This window comes from Musa acuminata, chromosome BXJ1-11 (genome assembly GCF_036884655.1).
Source record: "Musa acuminata AAA Group cultivar baxijiao chromosome BXJ1-11, Cavendish_Baxijiao_AAA, whole genome shotgun sequence".
Classification (NCBI taxonomy): Eukaryota; Viridiplantae; Streptophyta; class Magnoliopsida; order Zingiberales; family Musaceae; genus Musa; species Musa acuminata.
In genome coordinates, this window is record NC_088337.1 from 9038923 (window position 1) to 9057800 (window position 18878).

Here is an 18878-nt window from a genome sequence, read left to right on the forward strand (position 1 = left end):
ACTAATTCACCCCCCCCTCTTAGTGCTCTTGAACCTAACACTAATAAGAGATTATTGGGTAGAGATCTACCAATCTAAGAGGCTTGGGTAATTGGATAGAGATTTAATACTCAATAGGGTAGGATCTATTATGGTTAAGTTCATAAGGAACCTCTATAAATAGGAAGGAACCAAAGGGTCATAAGCTGGGCCTTTTTGGCTGCCACATCATATTCTCATCCTTAGCCAACAGGTATGAATATTTAGGCAGCTATTGAGGAGCGTTTTTGCAGCCCCCTACCATATGAATCACCTTTAGAGATGATAGTGCTTGACCTCCTTCATCTTCTCCCATAGATATACATGATTTTAAGGATATACGATCTCCCTAAGTATCACAACTATCTCACACGTGATTTTTAGTTTTGTGAGTTTTTGCATACCAATTTTCGGACGATGATGAACACCTTTTTGGAAAATCTGAGAATTTTCTTTTCTGTTCTTCCGCTGTGTATGTGATGTTACCTCTAAATTTCCCTACAATATTATCATATGCTTTAATAACATCAATATAATTTATAGATTTTTTTTTCTAAAACCCACCGTTAAAATTCTCTAGAAACCCTATACTCTGAGTCAAAAAAAATAATATACAAATCCTTTTTTTTTCTCTCAATAAATTTTATTAATTATTTTAATAAATAAATAATTTTTCTAATGGATCTTTCATACATAAAATAAAATTAATTTTAAAAATATTTATTTCAAGTCTTATCCTATCATTCTTTCTAAAAGTTTTATTGCATGACTCAGGGTTTTAATTTTTTTATAATTTAAATAATTTTATATATTATTTTTATTCTTATAAATTGATATTAAACAGCTAGACATAAAAATTAACTATATTAAATAAACATAATAAACAAATCAATAATGATGAGTTTAATAATACAATAATCTATCGTATATTTTTTTCCCATGATATATATAATGTTACACTCAGCGTAATATATATATATATATATATATATATATATATATATATATATATATATACAATAAAAAGATTTTATCTGTAATTACTTGGTGTAGCTCAGTTTGAATCGAAACTGAATCAGGTTTGGATAGAAATCAAATTGGTTTGATGATTCATTTGTTTCAAACTGAACCAGAATTAGACCTAGTGGTTCCTGATTTTTGGAACTAGAATTAGCATTTTTACGATTCCTAATCCTTACCCAATAGTTTAAGTTTCGATTCCAATTGATGATTTGTGATTTAAAAAAAATTAATTTAAACCGTGTTAGTTCAAATCAATTGATCAAACCGATTTAATGATTCATTGGTTTCAAATTAAAGCGGAACTGAACCCAAGTGGTTTGACTACGATTCTTAAATTTTGAAAACAGAATCTAACATTTTTGAACCTGTGATTCCGGAATCGAATCTAGCATTTTCGGTTTCGGTTGGAATTGATTGATGATTGATGATTGATGATTTTTTAAAAAAATTATAAATTGTTTATTTTTATTTATTTATAATTAAAAATTGATGATTCAAATCGGAATTGAAGTCGTCTAACTTGAGGTTGATACATGATTTTTTTTTTAAATTCTGAATATATAAAAAGAATAAATAAGATTTTTCAGGTTGAAGGAAAGGTCATCAAATTTACGTTTTATTTTTATTTTAAATCAAATTTGAAAAAAAAAATGTAAAATTTGTTTATTATTGGACCGACATAAAGAACCCTAGGGTAGAGAAAAGGTTCTGTTTGAACGGGCGGCTCTCTCTACTGCTCTCCCTTCTCCCGCAGCCATTCCTCTCCGTTCAAGCTTCGCAGATGACGGATGGTGGGAAACCCGACAATCCATCCCGGAAGCGGAGGAGGAAGAGACACAAGCCACAAAGCCGCTCGGAATCCGCTAACTCACCGCCTCCGCAGCTCCCGCTGCCACATCCGAAGCGGAGAAAGATCGAGGGTCCCTCCACCTCCAAGAACCAGCTCGGCTTCCTGCAGAAGGTACGATTCGTCGTGTCGCCCATTCCATCACCTTTCAAGATATTCGCTATTAGGGATTCCGAGACGGCAAGAACCTCCCCAAGGACCATATGCCTTCCAAGATTGCTGGGCCGAATTAACACCTCAAACCCTCATATCTTGTTCTCTCTTGTATTTCTTGATGTGGGTTATATTATCCTTTTATTTTCCTTAAAACTAAACCCGATCAACAACACTGTCTACACTTTTAGCCAGCTGATCGTTCTTGCTAGAATAGTTTCTTATCGTTGATGTCTTTATATGCAAGCCCTGCTGTTCTTAGCCTCTTTTTGTTATCCTTTAGTGGATAGTGACATTTCATCTCTATTCACATTGTATCGACCATAATGTCATCCATTGTCATGCAGATGCGAATGAGGTTATCTGGAGGCCATTTCAGAATGCTAAATGAGAAATTATACACTTGCAGGTGCATGTTGCTCTGACTATATATCATAATATTATTGGGATGGACATTCTAGCAAATATCTATCTAGCATCATCAGATGCTATACAAATAGGCAAAAATTTCTTCATACCCACTTTACTAGAATAAATAGCAATAGTTGAAGGCAAAGCTGGAATCGGGAATCGAATCTTTTAAAGAAACTTGAACAGACTACATGTTCAAACTATTAGCAACATCTGTTGTTCTATTTGATTTTGATATTACCAATCCCTTGTGGTTATGCCATGAAACTGAATCTTGCAGCCTGCTTACATGGATTAGAAGTATGTATCCATACATCAATTCTATGCATTTGGCATATGTAGCAGATTGTATAGTGTCCTGAGGTATTATTATTGGTGAAAGAAATGGGTCAGAGGGAAGGTTAGGTAGGTAGAATTTTGTAAGTGGGATGGTTAAAGTGAGACAGCAAGACAAAATCTTCCCCGGAGAGGGATAAATTACATGAAAGTTTGTTAAGTTACACAATTAAGGCAGGTTCTCATATGGCTTGACTAGGATTGTTGTCCAAGTGTTTATCTCTGTAAGCTATAACAGATTCAATTTAACTATCTGATAGAATGGTGCGGTTTGTTTTAAAGTTCTGCATTTAGTTGAGTTTGCAAACTATATGAATATGCTCTTTTAACCAAGATGGGCCTGACTTTGTTAGAGGTCAACACTCTTCAATTGGTGGTTTCATGAGTCTACTCCAAATTGATTTTGATCTAGATCTTTTCACCTATATGTCTCTACTTGTCCTGTTGGATATTCCTGGTCTTCAATGCAAAAGCTCAATATGCTGTTTAAAGTTATCATAACTTGTTGGCTGATGTATTTAGTCTCATTAAAAATAAGCCTATGAATATGTTTTTAAAATTTTGTTTAAAATTTTGGTTAAAAAGTTAGTCAATTTCGTTGAAACTCTGCTTAATTTGGTTTTGCATTGTTGAATTTGTTAGCAATCTGAATATGTTGTTTTCACCAAGTTGGGCCCGTCTTTGTTTTGGAGGTCAACACTAGTATGTTGGTGGTTTTTGGAGTCCAATCCTGATTGATTTTTATCTATTTCTTTTGACCTACATATCTCTACTTATCCTGTTAGATATATATGGTGTTTGACACTCAATTTCTCTTCAGAGGAATCTTTGGAAAAAAAAAGACCTCTTGACCATATTGTCATCCGAATGCTGTATAAAGTTATGTTGTATTGTTACTTGATGTCAATATCTTCCATTTAGAGTACTTAAGAATAAGCCTAATGGCTTGTAGGATGGTTACATGATTCATAACTTTTGTGCATGTTACAAATTCAGTCTGGCAATTTGTTTGATTAGTATAGCTATTGGTTATGATTTTCTTCTTATAAAACTAATTGTTGTACCTCTGATTAAAGTTAATAGGAAGACTTGATGTACGGACATGTTGGACAAAGAGTTTAAAATTGCTTTTTCGGCCTTGATTTAAAAATGAACTCCAGGGCATTTATCATTCTTTCAAGTGGTTTGATTATTGTACTTCATGTTCTCAGTATTACAGTAAAAGTCAAGAATATCCTAATCTTCTCACTAGCATGTGAATGAGCCCATCGAAATATTGATGTTATGTGCAAGTATTATGGTTCTTAAACATTCTTTTAAACAGTAATTGTGCCCTTTAGTAGTCCAACTGCTATGTTCTTGTAGTTACTCTTCTGTTCACCATTTTCTTTGTAGAGTTTGTTCTTCATCAGTAATGGATTTCTTCATCAGTGATATGCATGAACTCTACACTAGTTTGTGTTTTCTTTTTCTCGCATAGCTACAAAATGTTCCAATGCGTGTAGCTGTCAATTGGAAGTTGAAATTGCTATAGGATTTTGTTCTTTCAATTGTTTTTTAAATTTGGTACCTGTAGAAAACGAATCTCCTGATATACTTTTATCTTTCATCGCAGTGGTAGTGAGGCCTTCAATTTGTTTAAGAATGAACCAGAGCTATTTGATGTGGTATTTTTTTTTTGTTCCATCGGTATTTTCTGTTTCATCTTCATATATCAAATTTATTTTAATTGATTTGAACTGATAAAGTGGTTGCAAAGTTCAGCATATTTGAGATATGTTGCTATGATTGTTGTTATTTATAGGTTAGCTACTCTCTGTGAAGTTCTTATTGGATTAAGATATGTCCATGGATGCATCTAGCTTGAAACAAGACATAAGCCTCATGGGAAAGGGGTTTATTTAAGAGAGGTACTTCTTAAGGTAGAAAGGGTTGTAATCAAAGAAATTGTGATAATAGTCTTTGTCCAAGTTTTAAACGTTCTCTTTTCCCATCCTTCCAGAAAACCTTATATCATTATTTTCAAATTTTCACCGTCTATTTCTAGTGAAACTAGTTATTCTTTTCCTTTTTCATTTCCTAAAACATATATCTTATGTCATCATCTATGTTCATTTAGTCAAGCTTTCTTCAGGTATAACTTTACAATTGTTACATGTTATCTATCTAACTTTCTAGTGAGAAAAATATCTATTTGTCTAATACATTATGAGAAAATAAGAAGCTAAATCCAAAATCATGTTGTCTTCTTCATTCCTCTTCTAGTATCCAAAACCCCCAAGTATTTTAAAATTCTCCATGTTCTCTCCCTGCAACCTTTTAAATCTTCTTTATTGCTAAGTTTTTCAAGTAGAAGTATCCTTTGAGTTATCATATCTAAATTTTTCCAGAATTTCTTTATAATTTGAGGAGCATAAGCACTTAAAATCCATATCTGTTCTCCTAACACAATTTTCAAAGTTATATTTTTCCCAAAATCTTTTCACCTCTATGGCATTGTCCTTTAGACCTTTATCTACAATAACATTTACATCATTTTTATGTTTAACCTTTTTGTATATACTAAAAATTCTGAATCTTCTACTCTCAATCTCCCTACAATTTCCTCACACACACTAGATTTTGGTACTTAAATTATGCTACTTCTCTTCCTAAAAACTGTATCTCGTAGATACATTTTAACTTCCCGCATGTCTTTTCCCTAAAAGCGTACGTACCTCTACCGTGCTGGTCTGCAACAATGCATGGATGCTTTGCCTATTGTGTGTCATATCAGATCATTGATATGTTAGGTCGTTTTTGACGACTTTCTATCCTATCCTATACATTTTGGGAACTGAGGTGCTGAAGATGCATTGCATTCCTTGCAGTGATAACATAGTCTTACGTTGAAATTGGTTAAGATCATACTAATAAGATCTAACAGTACATGAAGTCGGTTAAGACATGTATTCTGTTATGATTTATGTTTCACTCTTTAGTATCATGCAGGATACCAAGAGCAAATGGTGCATTGGCCAGAGCAGCCAGTCAATGCAATTGCTAAATGGCTAAGGAATCAGAGTTCATTAAAAGTTGCTGATTTTGGTTGTGGTGAGGATTCAGAGAAAGAGACTTCTCTGATTGCATTATTGAATTTCTGACTCATAAGCTTTTTTGTTGGATATCATCTGATAATGCATGAAATATATTTCTCTTTTTAAAACTCTATTGATCAGTTGTGTGGTATTCCAGGGAATGCAACACTCGCGAAAAGTGTGAAGAATAAAGTCTTCTCCATTGACCTTGTTTCCAATGACCCATCAGTAATTGCTTGTGACATGGCTCATGTATGTATTTCCTGTGATAACATTCTTTAGTACGCCTTTAAATTCATAGTTTTAATATTACCCACCAGGGAATGCTGTCCTTGTATGTAATTTATTTGTTTTAACTTGTTTGATTTTCAGTTTGGCTAAGTTTCCATTGTAAGCCAAGTGTAGTTTTTTTTAGCTGCTATTTCTTGCAGGCTATAAGCACCAGCTATAGGTTTTTATTAACTTCTCTCAAACCAAAATTTTTGAGATACATCTTCTGCTATATGGCTGTAATTCTATGATTTATGATACTTAATTGCTGCCTGATACACCAATTTCAAATATGTACTGAGCAATGAAGGAAGACCTGCGATATATCCCTCTGTCAAAGACGATCATGTTTCTTGCCAAATAGTCTTGTAGGTCAGGCTATTATTGAAAAAAAGCAAGCCAAATAGTGTAGTTGTAAGCTAACTTCTCAATTTAATATTCATTACAAGAACAGAGTTCTGGTAGTTCAATGACCAACCAGGATATATTATATATTTCTTTTGATTGTTTACTGCATGGAGTGGTGGTGTACGCCTGCTGCCCTATTATCACCTATTGCTTTTATACGGTGAAGGAGCTCTGCAACTGGTGGAGGATGTTTGGCATCTTATTCAATATCTGCATCTTTATTGCTCACATTTGTTTCATATCAGTTATCTGTTACCATGTTGGCAGTCCGTCTTTCTTCTTGGCTATTCTGCTTTTGAACTTGTGTAGAGCAACCCATAGACTTGTAGGACTGTATTAGTGTTAAATACTCGCTATCCTACTTGAAAATTGCTCTTTCAGTGGGACACTCCAAAAACTGCTAGATGAACTTCTGGAAAGGACCTCTGACCTTTTCTCTCAATGTTTTTTTTGTTGTTGAGAATTTAGACTTTGAAATACTTTTTTTATTAATGCTTAATTGAGGTCAGGCATGTTATGAAAGATTTGTGGTATCAAAGACTATGAATTTTGATATCTTTTGAAAGAGAAGAGTGATGTAGATATAATTTTTTGTTCTGTTTGTACTAATAACATACTAAATTCTAAACTATGTTTTGCAGCTTGTAACTGATATTCCTTTTTAATCGACGTAATTAATTATTGGATGAGTTGTAATACATTTTACTGCATTTTCAATTTTTTTAAAAAAGCTAAGAAATGATTTTTGGGTTTCTGCTTTTGCTATGTATTTACCACTAGATATGGGCTAATTTATGTGCAGACACCATTGGACTCATCCTCTGTAGATGTTGCGGTTTTCTGTTTGTCATTGATGGGAACCAACTATTCAAACTATTTGCAGGAAGCTAAAAGAGTTTTGAAACCCAGGTTAGCTACTTGGTCCCTTCCTGGCATTTCATTAAGATGTGATTTATATGTTGTTTATAGACATTCACAAGTTCCATGGTGCAGCGGTTGGCTTTTGATAGCTGAAGTGCGAAGCAGGTTTGATCCCAACACTGGAGGAGCTGATCCAGAGAAGTTTTTTGAAGCTGTCAGCCAGCTTGGGTTTTCTTTAGTTTCAAAGGTTTGCTCACTCATCTATAAATCCTTACAATCTATAACTTGATGGAATATCATCACTAATCTGCTAAATCTTTTCTACAATATTGCTGATGTGCAACATGTGATTTTTCAGGATTTTTCTAACAAGATGTTTGTACTGCTCTACTTCAAGAAAGCAGTAAGATTGTTGTCTTTCGTCTCTTGTACTTTTATTATTGATTTTTTTTTTCCCAAGATTTCTATCATAGCAACATGGAAGATAAACCTAAGGTGTTGGTTGTGACTAATTTTGTTAACATTATGTCACAGAAAAAAGATTCCCAAGTCGAGAGCATCAAATGGCCAGAGTTGAAACCTTGCATATATAAAAGGCGATGAGCTTCCTTCCACTCCTATGAACCTCGTAATATTATGGATGCTGATAATGTGTATGCTTCTTCCAGTACATGGGATGGTAAACTCTTGCTCTATGTTTGTTGTCTCACAGTAAAAAAAAAGTCACAGCAGGCTGGTAACCTTTTATCGCAAAAAATAAACATGATTTGGACACGAAAAAAAATGTGAAAGATGGGGGCCTTAATCAGGATCCATGAAGCCTTAACTCTAACACGGCTTTATGGTACTGAAATAATCCTTCCTTCCTAGTTATGTTGGTTTTCTTTTTGCCTATAAGAGAGGGAGAGGAAGAGGTAGAGAGAGATACCTTGGTAAATGCATGATGAAATTAAGCATCTCATCTGTTCCTGTTTAGGAATAGATCAAATCATTCAACAATGGTTTGATCCATCGCAACTCCTCCCCTAATTCTGTGCATTTCACCATTCTACAGGCTGTTGATAAAAAAGAAAAAAAGAAAAATGAGGGGCATTTGCGAAAATGAAAAAAGGCGAGGAGACTGGGTGCTTGGAGCTTACGTGGTGGGGGGGGGGGGAATTGGCCGTGGAGACTTTAACCTGGGGCGACGGTCGCCGTGCGCTTCCTCCTGTGGTGTCGCCGGCGTTGCATGTGGTGTAATGGCGGGAGAAAGTTGAGCTGGGCGGTGCACGCGGACGTGGCTCGGGAATCCAATTGGTTGTAGCCAATTTCGGTTTTTTTTACCCGTTTTGCCCTTGTTCGTTATACATCCTAAAATCACCGTTCTGAATATCCTTGAACTACCCTTTTACTTGTTGGAGGGTTCACGTAGTTAGATTCTTTTAACATCTTATCATTAGATTTAAAAAATTTATATTAAAATTTTTATAGTTATAAAAATAAAATATTTATTTTTATTTATTTTAGTATTGTCAATTTTATTGATAGAAGATATAGTATTTGATAACGTTGGAGTGACGTAAAAATATTAATATTTTTAATTATATATATTTTAATTATATTTTAATTAAAAAATTTTATTCGATTATTATGATGGTGATAGATGATGACATCGTCGAGGGTCATGGGTGGTTGTTGTGGTAGTGGTCAACTTTGTCAATGTTGATTCGAACAACGATGATTGAGGCGAGGGTGACAATGATAGTTTGATGATGGTAGTGGTGGATCTTAGGGATGTGAGGAAGAGAAAGAGCGACGATAATAGGTGAGGTAAAAGGAAAAAAAAAGGAGGATTAGGATAATAATATTGGTAAAGAAAGAAAATAATCGCTCTCCCTTCTCTTCCCTCGTAATCGTAAGAAGCTGCAGAAGCCGAATATAGTGTCATTGTCGCTCACTCTCCTTTTTCTTTTCCTCCTTCGTGAGATGATAATATCATGAGGATGATGACTACGTCGATGTTATCTCTCGTGGCATTATCATCATTGTCTTTTTTTTTTTCCTTTTGCCTAATCTTTTGTCAAACGGTTCTCTTTCTCCTCACATTCTCAAAATCCGTCATCACCATTATCAAACTATTGCTATCGCCTCTGTCTTAGTCATCGATGTTCGGATCTACATCGACAAGATCAATCACATCAATAGCCTATGACCCTCGATGATATTATCGTTTGTTATTATCATAATAATAAAATATAATATTTTAATTAGGACATAATAAAATTTAAAAAAAAAATATGATTAAGATATTAAAATTGTTTTTTTATTATTTTTATAATATTCCTGCATACGTCGTCATTTTCTGTATTGTCAATAAAATTGATCGTGCTAAGATAAATAAAATTAAATATTTTATTTTTATAATTATAAAAAAAATTAAGATAATTTTTTTAAAATATAGAAATCGGGATTAGAATCTAACTGCATGAAATTTAAGGATAATATGGAAATTAGGCCAGACAAAGACGCCAGCCCCGACTGACTTTGTCCTTTGTTTCTTCCTATATCTTCCCTATTTCCTCCCGTCATTTTTTTTTTTTGCTTATTCGGTCGACCACATTGCAACTCCTGCGCCTTCGCCGAGCGAGCTCTGAACTCGGAAATCCAGATGGGGAACGTCTTCGTGAAGAAACCCAAGATCACGGAGGTGGATCGAGCCATCCTCTCCCTCAAGACCCAGCGCCGCAAGCTCGCCCAGTACCAGCAGCAGGTCACCTCCCCTCCCCCTCTTCACTTCTGATTCATGATCTTCCCCTGATCAACGCAGAATCCCTCCTTCCCCATGGCCACGGTGCTTGTTTCTTTCTCGACCTAGACAGGCAATTGAAATGATGGTTCCCGATCTTCGAGGACTTCTGTCCTTGCCTGGTGGTTCTTCTTGATCTTTTCTCCATTGCTTATGCCAAGTGGAAGCGTGAATCGCTGCTTCCGAGTCCTCACGACAGGAGGTCTGTATACTCCAAGTTGCCGCTGCTTTTGTGGAGATATGACCATAATTCTTTTGCGTTTTCTTGGTCTTGCTCCATCCGTTCGACCTAGTTCCGATGATGGCGGGATTACCTTATCATGATGATCTCCCTTCATTTCAAAGTGCCTCATAGTTTCGAATGCTTCAAAATCCGAGTGGCTCCGTGTCCCTTCGGTTAAACCAAAGTTAAACAGCACATGAATTTTCGATCTTGATGGATGTTCTCATCACGCAGCTACCAGAAAGGGCAGGGTTAGCTATTAGCGTGTTAATTAGTGTTACGAGATGAGACATTGACCTTTCCTTCTTTCCTAATATCTGATGGATTCGTATTCTGAGATCTATGTGACTTTCTTTTAGGGGTATCTGTCTGAGAACTGAATCGTGTCATTGATAAACCTTCTCGTCAATATACACTGACAATTTGTAATTACGTTAGGAGGACATAGGATCAGGGTCACTGATGTATCTCTGATGGAATTCAACCTGGCTTTCTTTTTTATTTTAAGCTAAATAATCTTTGTTGGCGACATGAAAGCATCTCTTTCGGCACAATGGAAGATAGCTTAGTTTATATGTAATGACACATTTCATCTTCATAGCTGATGAACAAAGTCATTATGCCAGAGTTCAAGCTTGGTAGCATTTTACCAATTTATGAATATTCTAAGACTCTCTTCAAAATGTTGACTATTCTTCTTACTTGCCCATCAACTATGATTGTTATCACATATTGATATGGTCATGGTAGTAATTCTGGTTTTAGTCTTTAGTACTAGTGATATCTTTCTTGTTTCGTTCTGTGTTTATTATAGTGATGATTGCTGCAGTGATTCCAATGTGCTTGGTTTTCTAACATGGTTAACTTGTTTGAAGATGCGCTTGGTTTTCTAGCATAGTTAACTTGTTTGAAGTTCTAGCTGCTGCTAGAGTTTGATGCTACCTCTAGTGCTCGATACAATATGCTCATGTTCACTAAACATACTGTATTTGTTTTCCATGCCTGTTCTGCATTTTTTTAGCTTGAAGCTGTGATTGAAGCTGAGAAGCAAGCTGCTAGGGACTTGATCCGGGAGAAGAGGAAAGACCGGGCATTGCTTGCACTTAAGAAGAAGAAAACTCAAGAGGAGCTGTTGAAAAAGGCTGATGCTTGGCTAATAAATGTTGAGCAACAAGTATGCATTGATTTTCTAATTGGTATATCATTTGTTGTGGTGTATATATTGTTTCACTTTATATACTATAATAGAGGTGTAAAGTGCCTATATCTTCCGTGGATTGTCTTCCTGAGAGTGGCTTTTCTTTCTTCTTTAGTTGGCAGATATTGAGCTAGCAAGCAAGCAGAAAGCTGTATTTGAAAGCTTGAAGGCAGGAAACAATGCCATTAAAGCTATACAAAGTGAGATTAGTCTGGTAGATGTTCAAAAGCTGATGGATGATTCTGCTGAGGCTAAAGCTTATCAGGAAGTGAGATATCTGTTTATCTATTTCCTACGTCTCCAGTCACTGTTGCTCCTAACTGAACATTTTGCAACTTCACTTTCAATTCAAGTTATTTTACCAAATGAATCTCGTACTTGAAAAAAAGAAGCCTGTATTGTTGGTCTATGATAAGCTTACAGAATCTGAACCCAAGATTGGCTCTGTGAATTATCAAATTATATGTTAATTTGCTACTTTAGATTGACTGGAAAACTTGCCACTTTCTGACATAGACATAAGCCTAATGTCTTTGGCCTAGTTAGGCCTGAGCCCGAAACTGCAGAGCATTCTTGATCTTAATTGCATTGGTCTTTGATGCGAAAAGAAAGACATTAGTTGCGGAATGAGGGTGTGGATGGGAAGTGGTTCAAGGAGGGTTAACACTGATTTGGAGGGACCATAAGGTCAAATGCTCGAAGCATATGCTTGGAGTTGAGGTACTCGAGGACGGAGATAAGAGTGGCATATAGATTTATGACATATTATTTAGAATTTTCCAGTTCATTTCAATGTTAAATTTGTTGCTGATCAGGGATGATATGGTGAGAATATATTAGTGTTTTGAAGTCCTACTTTGGCATTAAGTTGGTTTTTTAATAGCCTTGGGTAATTGTTATACAACAATTGTAGTAGCTTTTCTTGTGAGGTTGTAAAAATTACAGACTCTGTTTTTATAATCCTCACCTTTACTAGAAATAGTACCAACTACCATGTTTTCTTTTCTATTTCTTTCTTGGAGAATGGGTTTGGAAAATCCTATTCACTTATTTGAATTGAAGTTTCTAAGGTTTCAAAGTGTAGTTTTGATTATTTACTTCATTCTGTTTGGAAAATCCCATTTAGAGATGTGATTATTTTTTCCTTTTCTCGATAGGTTTAGTCATTCAATGGTATGATAAACTTTTATCATGCTCTCTTTGATCTGAAAGTGAGTTAATTGCCGACTTCTAAAATTTATCATTTGCTTTTTGCACTTGTTGAAGGAAATAAATGCAATTCTGGGGGACCGTCTTTCTGCCGAAGACGAGGAAGAAGTTTTGGCAGAATTTGAAAATTTGGAAACTGAGGCAAGTTTTTTCGTTAACTTTTTGGGCTTTTCTGATATCATACTGAGTATTTGTTATACTTCATCTGACTATTTTCAAATACTCAAGTTTAATATCAATTATCAGTATGCATATCAAAACAACCCCTGTTATTCTCTTCATTTCTGCACGAGGGGCCACATGATGTAATGATGTATACACATCAGTGGTTTTGGAAAGCATGCAATATGAGAAAATGTTTTCTTCACACATTGTAATAAGTGACTTTGAAGCATCATCAAGTTCTTCCCTGCCAATGATATTGCTGATCCTTATTTAAGCTTTTATATCACTTGATAAGTTTGTGTGTCTCCCATGATTGTCAGAATTTATGCTTGCCTTTTCTGATGATATTTGTGACTCTTGGCTATTTATTGGAACATTTTGTACTGCAGATTACCCTTCAATCCATGCCTACTGTTCCTGCTCAATCAGTGCCAGAAGTAGAATCTCAAGTTCAGAGCACAGAAGATGAACTTCTTGATCTTCCAGATGTACCATCTGGTGTGAAAGACATCTCAACTAGTTCAGAGAGAAAAACAAAAGGTTTTTCTCTTACAAGCTTGAAGAACTTGCGTATGTAGTAATCATGATTCATAGAACTGTCACGCATAGTTATGACCTGACTGTTTATGTTTTGTTTGAAATGCAGTTCTGGAGGAACCACTACCGGCTTGATTGCCCAAATGAACATAAAGGGGATTTCATTATTGCTCAACATTTGTGGTGGTTCTTGGATTTGTAACATTTCCAAGGATAACTCCCATCTTTTCTTTCTGGTCTCAGTTGGCTTCTTCCTCAGCACGCACATATGTGTTGAGCTTAGAGATCGAAATGAAAGGCTCTTTTTCCCTTAGAGGCTCTTTTCTTTTGCGTGTACAAAGAACTCAACTGATAATAACCAATAAAACCGAATGTAACTATATTCTCTCATTTCTTAGCTCGATCTGAAATAGGATAATTTATACTGTCTAATCAAAGATCTTTTGGTTTTTTTCTTTTTTTTTGATGTTGCATCTATTTCACATTGTTGATGCTTTGGTCCACTAGCAAGGTTGTCAGTGGGCATAACAAGTTTGGTCCATACTGATGCTTGTCAACTAAATTTTTCTTAGTTCAAGTTCCAAATTCTGACTGTAGATTTATGATTTTTTTTCTTTAATTGTCTAGCCTTGTAATTGAGCACCTCAGTTGACAGAATTTATCATAGCTGTATGAGTTACATGGTCTTTTGATCTGTCAATTTCATCTTTCAGATAAGAAGATCTGATGTATTTGGAGTCTGCATCTTCTTTGGAGCATTATTCGTGTTCAGCCAATAACACCCACTACTAACTCATTCTTAACATGGAAGGCAAAGTGATGCTGTTTCACAACTCATTATGAAATACTAAATTCTATTCAATGTTCCAGCTTGTGACTATGTAAGTTGTATGCAAAACCTCCAATATGATTTGGCTTGTTGGTGACCTATTTTATACTATTTGTTTGTTGATCTTGAACAATAAATTAAATGTTAGACCATTGTTGGTAATGATAATTCCATATTTCTTCTCAACTTATTTCTGTTTGATAAAGACTTCTATCCCATTTGCTTTTTTTGCTCTCTGAAGTTTGAATGACAGAAATTGTGTTTATTTACTTTTCCTCAAGTGTTAAAAGGATGTAGTTAGATTCTCTTTTATGACCACTCCACAAGTATATATGCATACCCTAAACGAGGAAAGTAGGGGGTAAGATCGGGTACGATTCGCTTGGTATCGGACCATAGGGTATAAAATCCAATATGCTCGCCCGATTCCCATGCCTTTGAAATTTGGAACCATAGTTTTCTTATACCCGTACTTCGGATCGGATCTGTATCGGGTTATTTTGGGACCTACGATCCGACAACAACCCTTATTAAAACTGTAATTGTGCCTCGCTGCGGCTAAACAAAATGGGAAAGCCAGGGGGAAAGGTGAAGGACGGTGGGGGAGAAGGAACGGCGCTGGCCCAAAACCCTACCTCTAATGAAGAGGCGGAGCATAGCAATGGCCTCAGCCGTAAGAAGAAGAGCAAGGCGAAGGACGGCGGTGGCAAAGGCAACGGGGAGAAGGAGAAGGTTGAAAAGGAGGGCGCCTTCCTCCTGGGCGAGCCGACCTTCCTGGACCTAGGTAACGGGCGATTGCGTTGCGTGGAGACGGGGCACGAATTTCTCGCCAAGGACCGGGAGGCCTACGGCCGCACCAAGGCCTGCCGCCTCGCCCTCATCGATGCTGCCGTCGCCAGAAAGAAGCCACCCCTCAATATGTTCCAGCCCCACCCCACTTCCAAGTAAGCGGTGTTGTAAGTCGTAGAAGAAGAAGGATTTTTGATTCGTAGGTAGAAGACTGTGTGATAATGAGTTGGTTGCAGGTCGCAACTGGTGTGCAAGCTTACCGGAGACGCGGTTAATAAATCTGAGGAGCATATCTGGAAGCACGTCAGTGGAAAGAAATTCCAGAATATGTTAGGTATTCTTTGTGCAGAAATGAAAAAAGATATTTTATTATCCTACTCCTTTTTTTTTCGGATTGAAATATACTTCTTTTTTTTTTTTTGTTGGCTTTCTGATTCATGTTGTTTCTTACTCTGAAAAATTGAGTTTTTTTTTGCTATATACATGTGGACAAATTTCCATCGTTTTTATTCAAGCCTTGCTGTTAAAAGTGATTCTGAGAACTGTGATCTCACGTACATACTATCACATAGCGAAGAGTTCGCCATTCAAGAGTTATTTGGATATGGAAATAATGTGGGTAGGAAGATGCAAAATAGAGGCAGTTGAAGGTCACGCAAAATGGAAGATTTTGATGTGAATCCATGAAAACTAATAATTAGAAGAGGGGTTGATGCTCCAAGACCAAAACCTCCAAAGTTGGGGGAATTGATAAGAATCTATCGAAATGACCTGGAATAAGTGGATGAGCAACTAACTCTGGGCTGGTTTGAACTAAAAACTAGTAGTTCCAACATGTTTCCCTAAGTTTTAAATCAATTACATCCAATTTATGTCTTTTGCTCTATTTGAGAAAATCACTCCAGTAATCTGAACAAACCAATATGATCTATCAAGTCCAATGATCACAATTTTCACCACCAACCTTGAAATTGATTCCAAGTCTGTGAATGTTGTTCATTTTTTGGACTAGTCATGAATAACTATTAGAAAAGTTTAAAATAATATTAATAGTTCTTGATCTGTTTTGGAATGATTTGGTTCTGGAGATCTATGCTAAGCTAACCTTAAATTCTATATCTGCAGGAATATTGCCTTTCTGTTGAAGAATTTTAAGGAATAATTATCAACATTTTTTTGTATTTTATGTTTTAAGCATCATGATTAAGATATGGCCAATATGATGTGATGTGTGCTGTGTTTGTATTACAGAACAAAAGGAAATGGAGTCCCATGCCAATGCAGAAGCTGTAGAGAAAAATGCAAAACAATCAAAAAAGCAATTCAAGTCAAAAAAAGATCAGAAAAAGAATGCTCATGAGAGTGATTCACTTACCAAAAAGACAAAGGCAAACAGTGATGATATAATTGAGCCTGATTTCTGGGTTCCTCCTGTTGGAAGTCGCTGGGACTTCGATGATGGAGAGGATCGCTGGGATTCTCATGAAAACTCAGATGATGATGCAGATGGTGGTACAGGCCTAGGTAATATGAAGCTGCTAGTCCTTTATTGAATATATATTGACATTATGCTTTTTGGTCAATTTATCTTTGATTAATGACTGAACATAAGTTTGCTGACTGATAGAAGTTTCTGTCTTTGAAAAAGGTCTTGCCAATGGAAGTGTGGTGTTTGGTTCTTTTCTAATGAACATTAGACTTGAATAGGACTAGCATGTGTTATGATGAAATTTATCTGAACAATTGCTGCCAATAAAAACCCAAACTCTATCGATAAATTTGGTTTGTCTAGATCCAACATCAATATACTCATTCTCAAAGAAAATAGAAAAAAGAAAAGAAGCTCCATTTGGTCCTAAGACCTATAAAATATATATGCACATGGCAAGTTGTCGGAGATGTGACAAAACAATAAATGCTGTGCTGATCCCTTACTAGCTTGGAGATGTGCCAAGGTGTTGGGGATGTCTATGCCAGGGATGGAAGATAAGGCCATTGTGTCCATGAACAGGATAGCCAGCCTCATTTATGTTATCTTATATGTAAATAAATCAGATAAATAGGAGTATAATGTTCATCACGAGTTCATAAATTGAAACTTTTAAAGAACAAAGGCAGACAGTTTACATTCCAGGCTGAAATAGTTTGGTACTAAATCTCTATTAAAACTTCTCTTTGTTTTTCCTCAGAACACCAGTTTTTTTCATCTCAGTGTTGGCGGATCCAAACTTTACAACTTTGCTGTGGAATGTTATGTGGAATGAAATGATGTAGTTCCATGTTTCAATTAAGATGCTTGTTTGTAATGTAATTATGGAGTGAATATCATACAGTTTTTATAGAAAGCCTAAAGTTGTATCCTTTAAATATTTATTTTATTAACATCTCAATCTGGCTTTGGTTGTCGGGTTTAGATGTACAAAGAGTGTCCTGTCTTTGGCTCATTTATACTGTTCTGCAAAATTTAAACTAAATGTTTGCTTGCTTTTCTTTGGCTCATTTATGCTGTTCTGCAAAATTTAAACTAAATGTTTGCTTGCTTTACTAAGAATACCCATTTGATTCAATGTGACATTTGTCTCTTTGTACTTAGTTATGGTTTTTATGTCTTTTAACAGATGGAACATCGGAAAAAGATGATCCTGAAACAAGGAAACTTGCCAAGCGGTGTGTTCACTCTTCCCTAACACCTTAATATTTTCTGCCCTTCACTTTATGTTTTGAGTTTTTCTTTTGCTTAGTCTTCTTGATCTTTGTTTCCCGAAAACAACTATCGGCAGGAGTAAGCGAACATCAAAATCTGTTGGCCTCAGCAGCTTTGTTTCAAGGAAGAAAAAGATCAAGAAGGCAACTACAAGCCCTTCTGAGCAGCAGTTATAACAAGAGGTTCACACAAGCCATCCTGCATGATCAAATATCTAAATTTTGAATGCCATCTTTATATTTCAAAGAGTGAAAGGATGATCTGTGTTTTTGCAGCATATTCACCTGCAAAGCTTGTGATTGTCTGCCTTTTGTATATGCAACGTCAAGCCGTAAGTGGACAAACTTCCTCTTATATGCTCTCAAATGGGCCCTTCTTCGCTTAATATTCTTCTCACTGGCGTGTGATCTCCACTAGTTATTTTAAATTCGTAGAAGCGAGTGAGTGGCTTTGTCAAATGTGTTGTCTTTTAATATGTTTGTCTACATATTCTATTTTGATCCTCAATCGCATTTTAAATTCCAGTTTTATCTCCTTTTATTTCTTATTTGAATCATTCTTATTTGAATTTTGATACTCTGATAAGCTTCGAATGTGTTTTTTTTCTAGCTGAACTAACATCTGGATGTGATTTGGATGAAGGTTTTGATATTATAGAAGCTTTGCAAGCATTCTCTTGGTTGAGTTTTTCAGGTACTTACATCCAATCCTGCAGTGATTAACTAAACCTAAATCGAACTGTTGCCTCGTCCGAACTGTTTCACTTGAAGAATTTCTTTTGAAGGCATCTGAAACTCTTTGAAAGATGGCAATTACTTCCAAATGTTCAGAAATTATCCGCAGCTTATTTGTTAAAGCTTTTGATCGCAAACTCACTGTAATAGTGACATGAGTAAATTACTTCATGAAGTTTATGATTACATTCTTTTGGTTGCATTTCCTTGTTTTTCTCTCTCTCTCTCTCTCTCTTGAGACTGTTCATGTCAATCTAAAATGCAATTCGATTGTTGTTTCTTGTATAAATCTCATCCCCTA

At 35.7% G+C, this 18878-nt stretch overlaps 3 protein-coding genes across 9 annotated transcripts; all 3 read left to right on the top strand.

Annotated features, from left to right (window-relative positions):
- Positions 1-1738: 1738 nt before the first annotated feature.
- LOC135597155 (ribosomal RNA-processing protein 8-like) lies at positions 1739-8144 on the top strand. Of its 3 annotated transcripts, none has more exons than XM_065089717.1 (9): positions 1739-2002; positions 2389-2450; positions 4404-4477; positions 5780-5881; positions 6023-6117; positions 7346-7452; positions 7537-7651; positions 7763-7807; positions 7939-8144. In XM_065089717.1, the coding sequence occupies exons 1-9, from the start codon at positions 1823-1825 to the stop codon at positions 8005-8007; spliced, it is 849 nt and encodes a 282-aa protein (XP_064945789.1). In that variant the 5' UTR covers positions 1739-1822; the 3' UTR covers positions 8008-8144. The 3 variants fall into 3 exon arrangements, with proteins under 3 accessions (XP_064945789.1, XP_064945790.1, XP_064945791.1); XM_065089718.1 differs by having other exon boundaries at positions 4404-4455; positions 5770-5881; XM_065089719.1 differs by lacking the exons at positions 2389-2450; positions 4404-4477 and having other exon boundaries at positions 5770-5881.
- A 1816-nt stretch (positions 8145-9960) lies between these two features.
- Positions 9961-14555, top strand: LOC135597159 (vacuolar protein sorting-associated protein 20 homolog 2-like). Of its 2 annotated transcripts, none has more exons than XM_065089733.1 (6): positions 9961-10153; positions 11434-11586; positions 11726-11878; positions 12877-12960; positions 13374-13554; positions 13631-14555. In XM_065089733.1, the coding sequence occupies exons 1-6, from the start codon at positions 10052-10054 to the stop codon at positions 13654-13656; spliced, it is 699 nt and encodes a 232-aa protein (XP_064945805.1). In that variant the 5' UTR covers positions 9961-10051; the 3' UTR covers positions 13657-14555. The 2 variants fall into 2 exon arrangements, with proteins under 2 accessions (XP_064945805.1, XP_064945806.1); XM_065089734.1 differs by having other exon boundaries at positions 9963-10153; positions 13374-13524.
- Positions 14556-14901: 346 nt separating this feature from the next.
- Positions 14902-18779, top strand: LOC135597157 (uncharacterized). Of its 4 annotated transcripts, XR_010481138.1 has the most exons (8): positions 14902-15294; positions 15376-15473; positions 16391-16663; positions 17758-17806; positions 17920-18025; positions 18119-18174; positions 18486-18536; positions 18628-18779. XR_010481138.1 is itself a non-coding variant. In XM_065089732.1 (6 exons), exons 1-5 carry the CDS (start codon positions 14918-14920, stop codon positions 18017-18019), a joined length of 897 nt encoding a protein of 298 aa, XP_064945804.1. In that variant the 5' UTR covers positions 14902-14917; the 3' UTR covers positions 18020-18025; positions 18119-18373. The 4 variants fall into 4 exon arrangements, 1 of the variants encoding a protein (XP_064945804.1); XR_010481136.1 differs by having other exon boundaries at positions 18486-18779; XR_010481137.1 differs by lacking the exon at positions 18486-18536 and having other exon boundaries at positions 18537-18779.
- Positions 18780-18878: the final 99 nt, after the last annotated feature.